The sequence below is a fragment of the Mustelus asterias genome, chromosome 1, assembly GCF_964213995.1.
Source record: "Mustelus asterias chromosome 1, sMusAst1.hap1.1, whole genome shotgun sequence".
Taxonomy (NCBI): domain Eukaryota; kingdom Metazoa; phylum Chordata; class Chondrichthyes; order Carcharhiniformes; family Triakidae; genus Mustelus; species Mustelus asterias.
This window is the reverse complement of record NC_135801.1, coordinates 35,953,105-35,970,075: the sequence shown is the minus strand read 5'-3', so window position 1 is coordinate 35,970,075 and position 16,971 is coordinate 35,953,105. Positions and strand designations below refer to the sequence as shown.

The window sequence follows — 16,971 nt, the reverse complement described above, 5'->3', positions numbered from 1 at the left end:
AGGCAGTACAGTATGTTCTTCTGCTTGAGGATTTGACTTCTAAACTTGGCCGCCATCCACCCCAGTTTCACCTTTAGTCTTCTATTAAAAGGTAACATGCACACTGGCCAAAAGAAGAGCGGAAGATGTGGCGTTCTTGTAATGAAAGCTAATGCTGCTGCATTCTACTGTGAAATTTTATTAACCACTTAAATATTACCTCCTCTCATTATCACACTTGTGATAAAACAGGGTGGGCTTTGGATAGGAGGTGATTGGTAATTATCAGTGATCAGATACATTCTAGTAATTTCATATTCAAACTGCCTGCAGAAAAATAAACCTGATTTGTTCTTCCCTCTCTGCTCTGATGAAATCATTCCACTCCCACTCAGATCATAGAGTGGTTACAGCACAGGAGGAGCATATTTGGCCTGCCATCTTCATGCTGGCTCTCTGTGAGAACAATTAACCTAATGCCCCTCACCCCAGCACTCTCTCTCTTTTGCTCAAACTAAATGCCAGGTTGGCTAAGGTCGTGTCGGATATGAGATAGCCACCATTTTATAATTAGAATCATCCAGAAATCACGACAACCATTCTGTTCCGAGACCTGTGAAATGCAGTATCATGGTCCACTGTTATATCACTCTTCAATTCAGAGACTTTGGGTTAATAACAGAACATGCTGGAAAAACTCAGCAGGTCTGGCAGTATCTGTGGAGAGAAAAATGGAGTTAACGTTTCGAATCAAATGACTCCTCTTCAGAAATCGTTCCAAAGAAGAAGTCATTTTCGACTGGAAACATTAACTCTATTTCTCCCTCCTCGAGGCTGCCAGATCTCCTTTAGTTTTCCGGCACTTTCTGTCTTTCCGATCTCTTGTATGCTTTTATGATTTTGACTTTGGGTGATGATCCTCATTTGTGGTAAAGTGGGAGAATGTCTGCTTTTCTCCATAATTATTAACTCTTAACAGCATGACAGGAACATGCCCCTTGGAGGTTATAGTTTGTGAGAGTACATTTTTCGTTAGAGGGCCATTAATTATAGAATAAGAAACACATATTTTTGTTTTGTTGAGGGAAATGTTATGTGGTGTTTAAGAAACACCAAAATCTGTTAGGGTAGCGGTCCTGTAATTTGGTGCGTCCCCGAATTCCAGCTCTGACAAAAGGTCATCTAGACTCGAAATGTTGACTCTATTCTCTCTCCACAGATGCTGTCAGACCTGCTGAGATTTTCCAGCATTTTCGGTTTTTGTCCCTGAATTCAGTTTGCAAACTCCATTCTGGCCTCCTGATGCTTTTTCCTTGCTCACATATTATGTATTTTCATGCTCCATCTCACACACTTTCTGCCAATTTACCTTTGTGTCTTTGTCCATGGCACTGAAAGCCTAATGTTTAAAACATTTTGTCCCATCCCTTAAATCAGATATCCCTCAGCTGTAAACTTATCAGGGCATGGATTTGATCGCCCAAATCATTGCTTCAGGTGCTGCTGTTATTGGTGTTGACACACGGACTGAAGATGTCCAGTTCTGGATCTGCCATTTAAGCTCAATGTTGTCACTCATCATGGAAGGCAGACTCCGACTTGTGCTTTGCAAATTTTCTAAAGGTATATTGTCTCAGCAGATCTCACCAAAGTCAAGTTGAATGTGAAAACTGTTATATTTTACTGCAACTAATGTACTCCTTAGTACCAGGTCCTCTATGAGGAAGGGCATTTATCATAACAGTCTCTCCCTCGTCCCTTCAATTATGCCACTAATCTTTAATGGGAAGCAAAATTAAAAACGTGTGTGGTTTTGGTAGGGAGGGGATTTTCCAGCCTAGTTGTTAAATTGTGAATCATTTTCCAGTTTCTTTTTTTCCTGAATCTGTATTATATTTGTGCAAGAATTTAAGGACTGAACTTTAGTTATTAATCATACCACTATATTATTCAACTTCATGTGTGGAAATCACTCAGTAAAGTGGTTGCATTTTTGTGGCATTTGAAGGCAAGAATGCCTCTCGCATAAAAATAAGCCTGCACTGTGCAGTGTTGCGGAAGCTCCCAAATTAAAACCGCATTATGGATACCACATGGCAATAGTCTCTTAATTCAGTCCTGTTTGTGCTGACCCAGGATCCAGTGTTTCATTGTCAGTATAATCCTTTAGCTGTGAGGGCGGAGTACCAGGTGCTTGGGGAAATCCAGCAGATCCTGGCAACTCCTGTGGAAGGCAATTGTTTTAACCCATCGCTATCCTCATTTTAGTACAGCACCTTAGATCGCTGCCGTTTTTAATGACAACTCCTTTCCAGGGTGAGGGAGAAATGGGAGCGAGATTGTCTGGATGATGTGGTGCCGGGATGTAATCAATAGCTACTTTATAGGAATAATGGCTTATGCATTAAATATGCAAGTAATTAAGTGTACTGCAGTTGTGTTATCGACCTTTTGAATAGACATTGTCTTTAGAAGGATATCAGTTAGAGTGCGCTGCTGTAATTCAGAGTTGAATACACAAAACTACTTTTGGAGGAAAATAGGGTCATGATGTTGTGAAACATGTTAGGTACTTGGTGAAGGATGATGACATTGAGCATTAGGTTTCTGATGTTCTTCCTTTCAGTGTCCTGCATGATGGTACATTGATCCTGCAATGACTGACTCCACTTTGTGTGGTTTTTAGTATTGAACATAAAGAAAAATCAGATTATTTTCTTCCCTTGCCTTTTTTAGACTGATTTTAATCTTCTTGGAGCTATGAGTTACATTTAATTTTCACTGTAAAATGTAGCGGTAAAACAGTTCTTTCACAATATGTCATACTTTTATCATATCCCTACAATACAGAAGGAGGCCATTAGACCCATCGAGTCTGCACTGACTCTCCACAGAGCATCTTACCCAGCCTCCTACCCCCCCACCTTCAGAAATGACTTTACTGCAGTAGCTTTGTTCTTTACCCAAGTCCTTCCTCTACCTGAAGGAACTATATAACTTTCCTCTTCTGTGCACATTCCTTGCCAGGAAATGGGAGTGTTTTTAGCTACAGCTTCATTCCTCTTCTGTGATGTCTCAATAGGATGCGTAGTTTGAGACTACTATCGATGAAGGCAGTTCTTTTTCTTCTCTCTTTCCCGCCCTTCAGGTAAGGTTGTTTTATTGCGAGCATACCTAGCCAAGGCGAGGTCAAGGGTCATAGCATCTTTAGAGTGGGACTTGGAAGTATGACAATCCTTTGGGTGGGAATTGAAATCGGGTCAGTTAAGCTCCTGCCCTAATCCCCAAACCCTTGTTTGATAATTTAAATTCTAAAGGATTCCATCTAGTGGGATGTACACTGCTGCTTATTTTTCTTACTCAGCATTGAAGGAGGTTTACTGAGCTGGTTTTAGGATAATCTGTTATTTAAGATGATTTCGTGGTGGGGAAGGGGGTCTTTATTGACTGTGAGCGATTAGCAACTTAATGCTAATACTTTTGGATATTGTACTTGTATTAATGCGTATTTTACTCTTCATCTCCTGAAGATACAGGTTGTAACCATTCTATGCATATTCGCAACCCCTCTGGTATTTTGTCCAGATTGCAAATTTTCATTCATGAATCTCGATAAATGCTGACAATTTACGTGGGATCTAGGGTTGGGGGGATGGTGGGGGAGCATGAGGCTATGACTCACAGCCAAATCTGATCCCACAATCACTGGAGAGCAGTCAGCAGTAAGTACTTTGGCTGATTTTTGTTCTTTAATTCCATAACCCAAAAACGTCAAGCCTTTACCAGTATTTCAGTGGAGATCACTTAACAGCATAGAGCAGGGATTGAATATGAGACCTGCTGGAGGCATTGGTGAAGCGATCTATTGAATGTCTAATCACTTTAAAAATTGAAAAAAGGTTGAATTTATAATCTAAGCAAATTGAATGTAATATCTTTCTCATCACTGCATAATTTGTACTTGGGTTACTTAACAAGACTTGTATATTAAATTGTATTGATCTTTATTAAGTAATGATTTTTATTTTTGGTAATTTTTCAAGTGACAATGCAAAACCTGTTGAAAAGTGGCTCCACTTCAGAGCTGCAAGTGATTAGCTGTATAGTGTGGGAGTTGGCGCTGGTGACCTTTCCTTTCACCAAGCCACTTGTGTAAACTTCCACCTACTGTATGAGCAAAGGTTGGAAGAAAGAAAACACAATAATGGTTCTGGTCCTGGCAAGGTTGTACTTTTTAATCCATGATTTAGTGTCGGATTCAAAAGCAAATTGCAACAGCTCAGGAGGCAATCTTTTGGGCAGCCTTCTGTTTTCTTGTGGTTGTCTGGGGCAAGATTTAAATCTACAGTACCGTACATCCTGGAGTAAAAATAGGTATAACTCCACAAAGCAAATTCAAAGCTTTCGTGCTCTAATGCTGTTATGTAGTGTTAGGATCTGGGATAGGGATTCCTCTAATTGCTGTATTGGGAGTTTCTTGGTCTAAGCTATATGATCAAATAGAGATACAAACTGCAGTCCAAACATAAAGAAGACTGCAAAGCCCAGCTGTTCTAGGTAGAAGGGAAGATTAAAGTTTTTTTCATTTACGGGATGTGGGTGTCGCTGGCTAGGGTAACATTAATTGCCCTTCAGAAGGTGGTGGTGAGCTGCCTTCTTGAGCCGCTGCAGTCCCTGAGGTGTGGGTGCACCCATAGTGCTGTTAAGGAGGGAGTTCCAGGATTTTGACCCAGCAACAGTGAAGGAATGGCGATATATTTCCAAGTCAGGATGGTGAGTAACTTGAGAGGAACCTCCAGGCGGTGGTATTCCCATGTATCTGATGCTCTTGTCATTCTATGTGGCTGTGGTTATGGGTTTGGAAGGTGCTGCCTAAGGAATCTTAGTGAGTTTCTGCAGCGCATCTTGTAGGTGGTCCTCATGGCTGCTACTGTGTGGTGGTCGTGGAAGGATTAAATGTTTGTGGAAGGATTAGGAATCAAGCTGGCTGCTTTGTTCTGGATGGTGCCAAGCTTCTCAAGTCTTGTTGGAGCTGCTCTAATCCAAGCAAGTGGAGCATGTTCCATCACACTCCTGACTTGTGCCTTGTAGATGATGGACACGCTTTGGGGAGTCAGGAGGTGAGTTACTCACAACCTGTATTTGTATGGTGCTGCTCAAGATAGGATGACCCTCCAAGCACTACTTTAAAGGGGGGAAAAAAACAGAAGGTGTTGACCAAAAAAGACAAAATAAAGCAAAGGACTGGGGATGTGGTTAAGGAATAGGAGGGAAATGACCAGGCGAGAGAGCTAAAAAAAGACATTCTAGGAGATAGAGAAATAGCTGAATTAGTGTTCATCCATTCCCGTTTTCAAACAAATATTTTCATCCCACGATGAAGTCCCTTGTCAGGTTTGTTGTGAAGTAGGCGCTAGTACATGTAGCATAAACTCACGAGCTTCAGTAATTGCATAATAATTCTCGGCTTCCCTTCCCATGTCAGCATGGCCAGAGGGCTTCATCCTCAGCCACTGGGGCCTAATCTGGATAGACAGTGGCATTGTGGTAATGTCACTGGACTAGTATCTGCCATTCTTACCTGGTCTGGCCTATATGTAACTCCTGATCCACAGCAATGTGTTTGACTCTTAACTGCCCTCTGAAATGGACTAGTAAGCCACTCAGTTCAAGGGTAAGGTAATTAGGGATGGGTCACAAATGCTGGCCTTGCCAGTGATCCCCACTGAAACAATTAAAAGAATTCCTGCTCCTCACATGCACAAAAAAACTATTCACTTCTGCACCTCATTGCAACAGAAATGTTATCATCTCCAGCTACTATTTGTCCAATAGCTTTTTAAAGTAAAATAGAAAAACCTATGTTTATTATTTAGTTGCTACTATGATGGACAGATAATGAAAGTTATTGCAATCATGCTTTCAGTAACCAGTTCCTCAGTGTGTTGCCTGAGTCAGCCTTTGATTGATGGCCTTGCATTTTAGGCAATTTTCACTTTCAACACCTGAGCAGTGATCTAGCACATGGGTGCGGAGTTTGGCTCAAACAACTTCCCACCCAGGTAGTGAAGGTGAAAATGACCTGAACTGTGTGTAACTGTGCCAGTGTATTACTGTTCTCACTGCGTGCTTATCTGGGAATGAAGTTTGATATTTGCTGCATACAAAATGTAGGGTGGAATTCTTTCCATTTTTGAGACTACGTGCGGTAGCAGGCAGCTCCAGCGGCCTCTTTCCCACTGGCCAGAATGGCGGGATCTCGCACCAGGTTCTCCACTTGGAAGCTCATTAATTATGCACAGGCGAGTTCCATTCCAGATCACCTGGTGGGCCAGCTGCTGATTGGTCCAGCTGTTGTGAGCTAGCAGGTTCAAAGGGTCAGGCACCATGTGTAAATGTCAGTCTAACCCAATTATGCCCCCCCCCCCCCGCCCATTGCTGGCCTCCAGATTCCTTCCTGATCGCTAACCAGCTTTTCAACCCTTCATCACTGGCCTCCTGGACCTCCCAATGCAAACCCCGATGTCTTCCCTCCCTCTGCCAGTGATCCCAGTGCAGAGTGGTAGCAGGACCCTAGCCCCACCCTCACCGATCACCCTGGCTGCGACCCTCTGCACTGCCCAACGCCCTGTGGGCAATGCCACCATATCCCTTGGGCAGTACCATGGTACCAGACTTGTACTGCCCAAGGGGCACCCTTCTGACCTCTTTTTTTGGGGGGGGGGGGGCCTCAGTGGCCTCTCTTCCCTCCAGCAAGGTCAGCTGCCTGTTCCCCGTTAGTGAGGAGCAGTTGTTAATCCCGCTGGAGTGAACCATTCCTGGCTGGGGAGGGAAGGGGAGATGCGAGTGGGTCCACAGACTTCAGTCCCGGGCTTGCTAATTAAATGGAAATCACGATTTCTATATTATAATCAGCTCCATGCCGACTTACGCTGGAATTCTTAAGCTGGAAGACAGGTGGAGGCCGTGGCACCCAGCGGGAAGCCTGTGAAACGGCCTCCGCTGATGTCTTCCGGCCCGCTGTGCTGTTCAAGCAGTGCAGTGGGCTGGGAGAATCACTCCCCCACATGCTATAATGGCCACTCAACTGTGAGATGTTAAACTGGCCTCTTGTCTCTTAGATGTTACAATGCCTCCTTGGCTGTTAGATGTTCAACTGCCTGCCTGCGTCTGCATGCACATTGTAAATATACCCTGGTTCCTCTCTGACACCCCCCTCTTGTGTAATTGGGCAGTCTGCATCTCTCACAGTCTGTGACTCTCAAAATTAGCATCTGTATACCTCCACTGATCTCTTAGTCATCTAGGTAGGCTGTTTCCTGATGATAAAGCTATTTACACCTGATTCTGTCTGCGTGTCTGCCAATCCCGTTACTGGGAAAGATCACATCTCATCATCCTCTTTAAATGCTGGCTACTGCGGTCACTATTTTTGTAACCTATTACGGGGCAGATCATATTGTATCATTCCTGGTTAAATTCTTGTTCCTGCTGTTATGAGGCAGATCCATGACAGAAATTCCCAGAATCTTTTCTCACATTCTGATGGATATTGTTTTTTAAAAAACTGAATTACAACCTGAAAAACTCCAGGCATTTGTTTGGTGGAAGCATGCTTGTCCTTGCTCGCGGTCTCCAGTAGACCCCTCTCCTCATGCAGACTTTCTTCAAAATTCTCACCTTGGTTTGTATATCATCCTACTTCTCCAATTTCCAGCATCTGTGTTTCAGGATGCATATTTTCCTCAGCTGTCCAAATTCTTTAGGTCTCCATTTCTGGCAAAGTCTTTAGCTTTGTGGCCAGTAAAATAAATTTTCTTTGGAAACAGCTCTGCCTTGCTATGTCTCTCCCCAATCAATAGGTCCTTATAACTTCTATTCCATATCACTTCATTGGCTGTCTGCTCTTGTCATCTAATACCTGTCCTTTTGTTAAGCAATGTGGAATGTCTTGCGCTCTCTCCCTCATGTATACTCATGCATATATACAAAGTGCTAAATTAAAAAGAGCAGGAAGCGTTTTTTTCCCCTCATACTTTCCCTTTATCTGGCTCTGTGCAGATCTGTGGAATTTGACTGGGCTGCTTTGACCAGCCTCCTTCCTGACAGATAGATCAATCTTAGCAAGAACTAGGTAAGGAGTTTGAATGAGTGTGCGGACTGTTAATCAGTATCTGGCCCAAAGTAGAAATAACTTTTGTTGCCAATAAGGCTGCCTTGTGCATCCAAATGCAACTTTCATTGTGGGAGCTGTGGCTGCAGTCCAGTGGGTTAAGTGCTTTCTGAATCTGTTCTTTTGCCATGGCCTGGGATCCTTGTGATCCCTTAAGTTATTGTTGAACTCAGCACTGTGACTCTAATGTATCCTTTTCCTCTCTACTTGTTTTGGCAGAATTTCAGATGCACGCCAAGCCTACGGTGAATGCTGGAAGTTGTGATCACCGCAGATGGAGACCCATATTCAGCATGGCGGTGGTGGTTCATTGGTTGTGATCCAGCAGCCCTCCCTCGACAGCAGGCAGAGACTTGACTATGAACGGGAGCTGCAGCACGCTGCCATTTTATCCCTCGATCAGATTAAAGCAATCAGGACCAGCAATGAGTACACAGAAGGCCCTGCGATTGCAAAGAAGGCGACAAGCATCAGTAGTGGCAGAACCACACAGCGGCATGACAAGCATGAAAGGACTCACGAAGTGATACCGATCAATGTGAATAATAACTATGAGCATCGGTCCACTCACCACACACACGCTGGTCACCACTCCTCCAGCAGGATGCCGGTGTTGAGCAGGTCGACCAGCACGGGTAGTGCAGCTAGTTCAGGGAGCAACAGTAGTGCGTCATCTGAGCAAGGACTTCTGGGACGTTCACCACCGACGCGGCTAACCTCCAGCCACCACAGAGCAGACAGGACGATTAGAACACAGCCTAAAGCATCTGCCTGTACGACGGATGTGCCAAAATGCTTGGGGAAGGAGGATTTGGCAAAGCATAGATTTATATGTGAGCAATGTGGGAAATGCAAGTGCAGGGAGTGCACAGCACCAAGGACCCTACCTTCATGTTTGGCTTGTAATAAGCAGTGCCTGTGCTCGGCAGAGAGTATGGTTGAGTATGGTACATGCATGTGCCTGGTGAAGGGAATCTTCTACCACTGCTCCAACGACGATGAGGACTCCTGTGCGGATAATCCTTGCTCGTGCTCCCATTCGCACTGCTGCTCCAGGTTCTTATGCATGGGTTTAATGTCCTTGTTTCTGCCCTGTTTACTCTGCTATCTTCCAGCCAAGGGCTGTATTAAACTTTGCCAGGGGTGCTACGATCGTGTAAACCGGCCCGGCTGCCGATGCAAGAACTCGAATACTGTTTATTGCAAACTCAAGAGCTGTCCCACTCCAGGGGAGGACAAACCCTCTTGATCCGGGGCAGCAGAGGTCTTTAACACTTTCCTCATTTTTTATTTTGGAATCACGCCTGTGTGTTTACCCAGCCTAGGACTGGCTATCATCAAAGTGTAGCAACTGTTCCAATCTAAGCCCATTCTACAACCGAGAGATGGCTGCTTTCTATCATCATGGAACAGCTTCAGCCCTGTCTGTCAGGCTTAGGATCATGAATGTTGCCTGGTCCCCATAAGTGAAGAGACACCCGCGTCACATCAGAGGAGTCGACCATTGCTTTCTCGCCTGCAAACAGCCCCCTTAATTAGTTTGTATTGTCCACAGATATGTCATGTTACACAAACTATACTGGTATTCTTTGCAAATTATCAAAACATTAGCATTATTGAAACTAATTAACCAGATTCTGAGGGGTGTTTGATCTGTTTAATGTATGGATGTTACAATACAATTTCTGACAAGTAAGGTAACTGGGGGAAACCACTGATGCGATGGTCACAGGATACTGACCTGCACCAGACTGGCTATCAGACAGGTTAATTATGCCTTGTTACTCTTAATAAAATTTGTTCTTGATATTTTCTAATATATGCAAAAATTGTCCTGAAATTATCCGGGGTACACTTTTCCCACTTCACTGTTTTATAGTGATGAAGCAGATGTGATAATAAAGCTTGTGTTCTCTGCTTTGCACTCAATGTGCTTTACTTTGAACCCGACTCCTTATTCTGCCCACCTCAAAAACTGTTTTTAACAACAGTGTATCATATGAGTCAACTGTATTAATGAACAAGAAGAATTCTAGTGTTTGCTATATGTGGAGAAATTGTTAACATGCTCTTAATATTGGGTTTATAATTTCACAACACTTAGCCAACATTGAAACTTTTCACCTTAGTTACAACACATACCTGGCAACCCTTATAAACGTTGAGTGCGGAATCTCAAAGAATACAACTTTCTTCATTGTATGATGTACAGTGAACTAGTATGATTTCTGTAGTATAATGCATGTCACAAGTTCACATATCTCTGTGCCTGAGTAAATCCAATAGTAGAAAAGATTCTATTATAATGCTTTTATAAGCTCAGTAAAAGGACTTAATTTGTCATCATTCAAATTCTGCACTGACCCAAACGATTGCAAATTGCAGTGTTCTGAACAATGTCTGCTGTATTGTAAATCTCTCATTTTGAGGGGTAGATGGTCAGCCTTGGTTTTATATTTCAACCTAACCTACAGTGGGTGTTTAATGCAGAGCTACAGAAGACCCTTAAATTTTGTATTGGTTTAATCGTGTGTTTTATACAAAGGAGTAACAACATCTTCTGAGAGGTGATAACTGGATGTCAGAGGCATTCGCAAAATGTTTGACAGGCTCTTAGTTTACATCAATTACCATTTTATTGTGACATCCATATTTAAATATTGGGTTGCCTTTAAATTGATGGGACCGTATTCTGGTTTATTTTCTTAAATTTGCCCCATTAACTCTCCACACTTCTGTCTTGAGCCATGTTGTGGCTCACTTTGTGTATATATTTTATGTAAAAAAAGAGAAAGTTTTGAGGAATCCTGACTGTTTTTAAAAATCTCAAAACTTCCTTTGTTGTAAAGAATATTTATTATGTGAAGCTCTATTATTTTATGGTATTTATTTCAAAAAGCTGTCTGAAATTTTACTCATTTCTGAATATAACAAATATTACTTACTGAGAAAAATTAAGGGTGGCACAAATGAAAATGCATATGTTAACTATAAGGCAGAAATATATAAATTAATGAAAATACCGCCTTGTGTGTTGCCTGAATCTTTTATTCTCATTTTGGATTCCCTTGCAATGTTCTAAAAAAGACTAGTGGGATTTTCCAGTCCTGCTTGCTGGTGGGATCTTCCGGTCCCGATGAAGGTGACTGTGCGGCAACTTCCCGGTGGCGGGATGTGTGGGTCACACAAAATGATGTAGCTGTCGGCGGGATCGGAAAATCCCACTGGTGGCTGATAGTCTACCGTTCCACTGCCAGAAAACGCATCGCAGTGGGGGGGCTGGAAAATCCTGCCCTACGTTTATAAAGTTCCTTATTCCTTCCCCCAAAAATATCCCAATGTGCTTGCCATGAATTACTTTGAAAAGTAGGCCGGGATTTCCCAAGCCTGCCTGTGGTGGGAATCGTCACGGGCGGAATATTTGACGAGCCAGTCAAATACAGTCGGCAGGATCAGAATATCCCAGACATAGTCTTAACCTCTGGAAAGTGAGCTGCCGTAGTTTTCAGATATTTGCACCATGACCAATTCAAGCAATCATCCAAGAAACCCGCTGTCCCAAACCTGCAGAATGGCTCGGTGGTTAAATGCAGAATGTTGGTGCAATGCTTCACACATCAGATAAGACATGGACTGATCCATGGGTCGCGATTCTCTGCTACTGTTTTCAGCAGGTGAGAAAGCAAGTGGACAATCCAACCGAAGTCCCCAAACAGCTTACACACCAGCTCTGCCCCCTTGCCAATGAAGTAATGGGGTTCCCGCCCAGTAAGGATGGGAACCTCGATACTGTACACTAGCATATTACTAGCGGGCTCCCCTGCTGTATCGCCCCTCTTGTTAAGAGTTAGCAACTGATCTGGACCACCGGGAACCTGGCAAAGAGAACCCGCTAGGGGTGCACAGGCAAGTACAACAGGGGGAGGGAGAGGGGCATGTCTGGGTACTGCCCCCTGGTACTGTTGTGTGAGGGTTCCTGATGGGTCAGGCCTGACATCGTGGGTCACCGCCGCTCCTCCCCCCCCCCCCCCCGGCCACGATTTAAAAAAAACCTGAGTTTCAAAAGAATTGGCAGGAAAAGCCGTCAGTGTTCCTGCCTGAGTTGACACAAAATGACAAAACCCTGGCCCAGGATTTTCTTTTAAACACACATGCTGCGGTCTCTGGTGATGACTTCCCAACCTTGCCCCTCACCTGAGGTGTGGTGATCCTCAGGTTAAATCGTCACCACTCAGCTCTCCCCCTCGAAGGGGAGAGCAGCCTCTGGTCATCTGGGATTAAGGCAACTTCACCTTTTATTAGTGCTACAGAGCACTAAACACTGGAAAACGTGGATTGTTTTCCAAGTTCTCTTGGATCAAGAATTTTATTAAATAGAATGCAAAGTGGTTTAGTCTGTCAGAATATTGCAGTTGGATTTGGGCATGTGTTTATCGAGAATTTGATGGTTCAGCCAAAGATTTGAAGAAAGACTTAATTTTATTCCAGGCACTGATGATGACTCATTAGGGAAAGGATTGTCACTAGATAATGTGCCGATCCATTTAAAGATTACCTGTGCCACGTGTGAACGTTTCACCCTTGAGAAGGAATGTTGGTATTACAAAACGCTGATTTGATTCAGGTCTCAATTAGAAGCCTTCGAGTTCTTCTTTTGATTGAAAAACTGCAGTTTAAGAAGAGACATTAGTTCAGGTGCAATTTCTCCCCTTCCCTTTGCACCCCTTTCCCCTCCCATTCATCCCCTGATACAGAGTCAAACTAGTGTAGGACTCAAAGGATATTTTCATGTTCAGCTCCACTAATAACGTGAATGGCAAACGTGCTCACAATGCGTGGCCCATTTGTGATTTTGCAAGACACGTTGAATATAAAAGTGCCTAATGCAGAATGTCTAATCCAGACTTCTTCCAACCAACCATTTGACCAGAAATTAGACTGTAAATGGGCCTGATTGTAATGTGAACTGTTGATTACTTTGTTCAGTTGTATGAATTTTACTGTTTTTTCTATTGAGTAACATTACAAAATGAATGGTATTGTGTACACCTGTTTTTTTTATATATATAGCCTTGCTACATGAGAAGTAATTGATTGTTATCTTGGAGAAATTTTAAATTGACACTGAATATTAATTTCACTTCTTTTCCCAACTACCATTTACATAGAAGAATCATAGATTCCCTACAATGTAGAAGAGGCCATTCGGCCTGGCAAGTCTGCACCGACTCTCTGACAGAGTAACTTACCCTCTCCCCATAACCCCAGTTATTTCCCGTGGAAATAATCCATCTAACATTTGCATCTTGGGACGCTAAGGGGCAATTTTAGCATTGCCAATCCACCTAACCTGCACATCTTTGGAGTGTGGGAGGAAACTGGAGCACCCAAAGGAAACCCATGCAGACACAGGGTGAATGTGCAAACTCCACACAATCACCCAAGGCCGGAATTGAACCCGGGTCCCAGGAGTTGTGAGGCAGAAATGCTAAACCCTGTGCCACCGTGCCGTTACATTTTTAGTCAATTAGCAAGAGCGTTTCATAGAAATCATAGAAACCCTACAGTACAGAAAGAGGCCATTCGGCCCATCGAGTCTGCACCGACCACAATCCCACCCAGGCCCTAGCCCCATATCCCTACATATTTTACCCGCTAATCCCTCTAATCTACGCATCCCAGGACACTAAGGGGCAATTGTTTAGCATGGCCAATCAACCTAATTGGCATAATAAAATTCAAATTACGGCTTATCTAGAAGCAAAAGCCAACTATTCCTATGTTAGATGCAAATACTTTGTATCATAATGCACCTGACTACATTACATGCTTGACATCCTAAGTGGGGAAAACTGTTTCCTCCTGGCAAGATGGCACCAAGATCTTGCCACAGATTCTGCCAGACTTGCTGAGGAACTACGTATTGACTTTGAAAGGGGCACAGGCACATGGATTCCCCAGTATATAAAGACATAAAAGGTTAAATTATGAGATCAGGCTGTATAACGCTTGGTTTGTATACCTTTGAGTTCAAAAGGTTGAAGGGAAGGGTTAGTTAAACATGATTAAGGGATTTATTAGGATAGATACAGAGGAAACCATATCCTCTGGTGAGAAAGTCCAAAAGAAGAGGTTATAATCTTAAAATTAGAGCTGGGCCTTTTCAGAGTGAAATCTGGAAATTGTATTTTACGCAAAGGCTGTAGAGATTTTAAACTCACTTTCCGAAAAAGCTGTGGATATTGGGCCAGTAGTTTCTTGTTAGTTAAAGGCATCAAGTATCGTGGAAAGACTGCTGGTTAATGGAGCAAAGGCAAAGATCAACCAGGATCCAATAGAATGGCAGAACAGGTTCAAGAGTCAGAATAGTCTAATCCTGCCCTTGTATTTCTGCAATTGCTACAATTCAATGTCGATTTGTTGTCAGGTGGTGTTGGTATAGATCAAAACCAGTTTGCTATGAATGCAATCCTACTGGATAGTTTACGGCAGTTCTGATGCAGCACCTCTTTTGGTTGATTCTTTTGGACACTGGTTATCTTTCCTCTGGCCCATTGTATCCATTGCAGGTAAAGCACATTGTCTCATGGCTGGAGCCAATGAAGTGAGCAATTGTACTGAGACTTTTCTCTTGTTCTGTTAGTCATCTTTTTACACATTTTCTTGGGCAAGGTGCACCATTGGATAAATGATAGCCACAGATATATACACTGAAGGTCTTGCATAAAATCCCGGAGCTCCCTCCCTAACAACACTGTGGATGGCACCTACACCACATGGAATGCAAAGCTCGAGAATATATCTCCCCAGTACTTTTTCAAGGGCAATTAGGGATGGACAATGATTGCTGACGTACTTATTGCACATCCCACTCCACTAATACAACAAAAAATGGAGTCATACTGCAAACTGAAAAAGTCATGTCTTTCATTCACAGGAAGTTTAGGCCAAGAATTAATTGTGTACAAGTTATCACTCAAAGCTAGACATTCTCAAGCCTATCTAATGTTCTCCATGGTGGCACAGATTGTGAATCTACCATAGCGATTCTTTAGTAAAATCTATGCTAACGAATCTATGTCTGCCACTCTTGTATATTAATCCTTGCTTCTTGTTCTGAATTTTTTTCCATTATAAATTTCAATACCACCTTTTTCATGGAAACTGCCTATGTAGAATTATCTTGTATTACTTCTTCCAATCATTGATGGTGCATGCTATAGCTATAAACCCTCATGTTCTCACAAATTATTACAGCCATAAGTTTTGCTCAAAATTTTATTTAACTCTAAACGGAATTTATCACAATAAAATGGAAATTGAATTGCATTTACAAACCTAAACCGATTCCCCTCGCTCTCTACATCATTTCACTTGCAAATTATACGTGGGGTGGGATTTTCTGGCTGCTCTCTCCCCAAGGCTGGAAAATCCCAGCCAAGGGCAACGGACCTTTGCATTGTCCATGTCCCACCTGCTACAATTCCCGTGGCGAGCTGGGCGGGAAAATTCCGCCCATGATCTTCAATCTCTGTGCAACATCATGGGAGATTGACTAAGCCTTTAACAAATCTATTAAAAAGAAAATAATATTTATAGAAGCGCTTTCCATGACCAGCAGACATCACAAAACTCTTTAAAACTCAACAAATTACTTTTTGAGATGTTATTGCTTATTTTATTGTAATGTACTACATTACTGTTGTAATGTAGGAAATGCAGTGGCTAATATGCATGTAACAAGCTTCCACAATGAGCAATATCATAATGACCGTCTAACCTGTATTTTCTGATTCCAACTGAGGGATAAATATTAGTCAGGGATAATTTCCCTGTTGTTCTTTGAACTAGTACCGTGGGATCTCTTGCATCCATCTGAGCAGCCTGATGGGCCTTGGTTTAATGTCTCATCTGAAAGATAGCACTTCCGACAATGCAAAGCTCCCTCAGGACAACCTTGATCTCAAGCCTTGAAGTGAGACTTGAACCCCCGAGCATTGAGATTCAGAGGTGTGTATATTACTAACTGAGCCAGAGCTGACACTAGAAACATCATATGGAGATTTCAATGGAAGATTACTTTCTGAAAACTCTTCAGAACAGCATTGTTAATATGCTCCCTACGGAACTGAAGTCCTTGACCAATGCGAAATTTGCCAATATATGTTTGGCATGAAAAATGGTTAAAATGGGGAAATCTCCACTCAGATTACAGCTGCAGCTCAAACCTGCACCCTGGCTGCACGAGTGAAGGGTGAGATGTTCACCAGAAGTAGTGAGCTATAGGGACTTCAGAATTCAGCATGTCTGTACTCGAAAGGAGCAAAATGGGGGAGGGGCGCTCAGTTGGGTCAAGGTAGCTGGTAGGTAAACAGTAAAACAATTCTTGTAAACTCATCCTCTTCAACATTTAAATCATTATAGTGTGTGAAATTTCCAATCTTAACCTTATTTTTTTCACCCAAAGGTCTCCTGCTGGATTCTGTGCGAACCTAGTGGATTATTAATTTCCTGCCTTGTTTCAAGAGCTGCAATTTGAGGCCATCTACTTCAGTTTGTAAACAATAGAAAACAATAGCTAACTTTTTAGGTCCCATTTTAGGGCTCTCAAAGAATGAGGAAGTGCTGTGTTTTACGAGTAATTACCAGTGGAAGTTATTTACCTTGCCCCTGCAGCTCGATTTCAATGAAGAGAAACATATGTTCACTATCTTGGCTCCAGATGATTGCCCACTTGAATAAGCTACCAAGAGGTTAGCCATTGGCTGGAGAACCACACCCCAGTATAAATAAATGCTTTAAGGAGAGATGTAGAGACT

General features: G+C 42.7%; 1 protein-coding gene across 1 annotated transcript; it reads left to right on the top strand.

Moving 5' to 3' along the window:
- Positions 1 to 13,184, top strand: spry1 (sprouty homolog 1, antagonist of FGF signaling (Drosophila)). Its single transcript, XM_078211215.1, has 2 exons — positions 1 to 91; positions 8,372 to 13,184. Exon 2 carries the CDS (start codon positions 8,427 to 8,429, stop codon positions 9,399 to 9,401), a length of 975 nt encoding a protein of 324 aa, XP_078067341.1. The 5' UTR covers positions 1 to 91; positions 8,372 to 8,426; the 3' UTR covers positions 9,402 to 13,184.
- Positions 13,185 to 16,971: the final 3,787 nt, after the last annotated feature.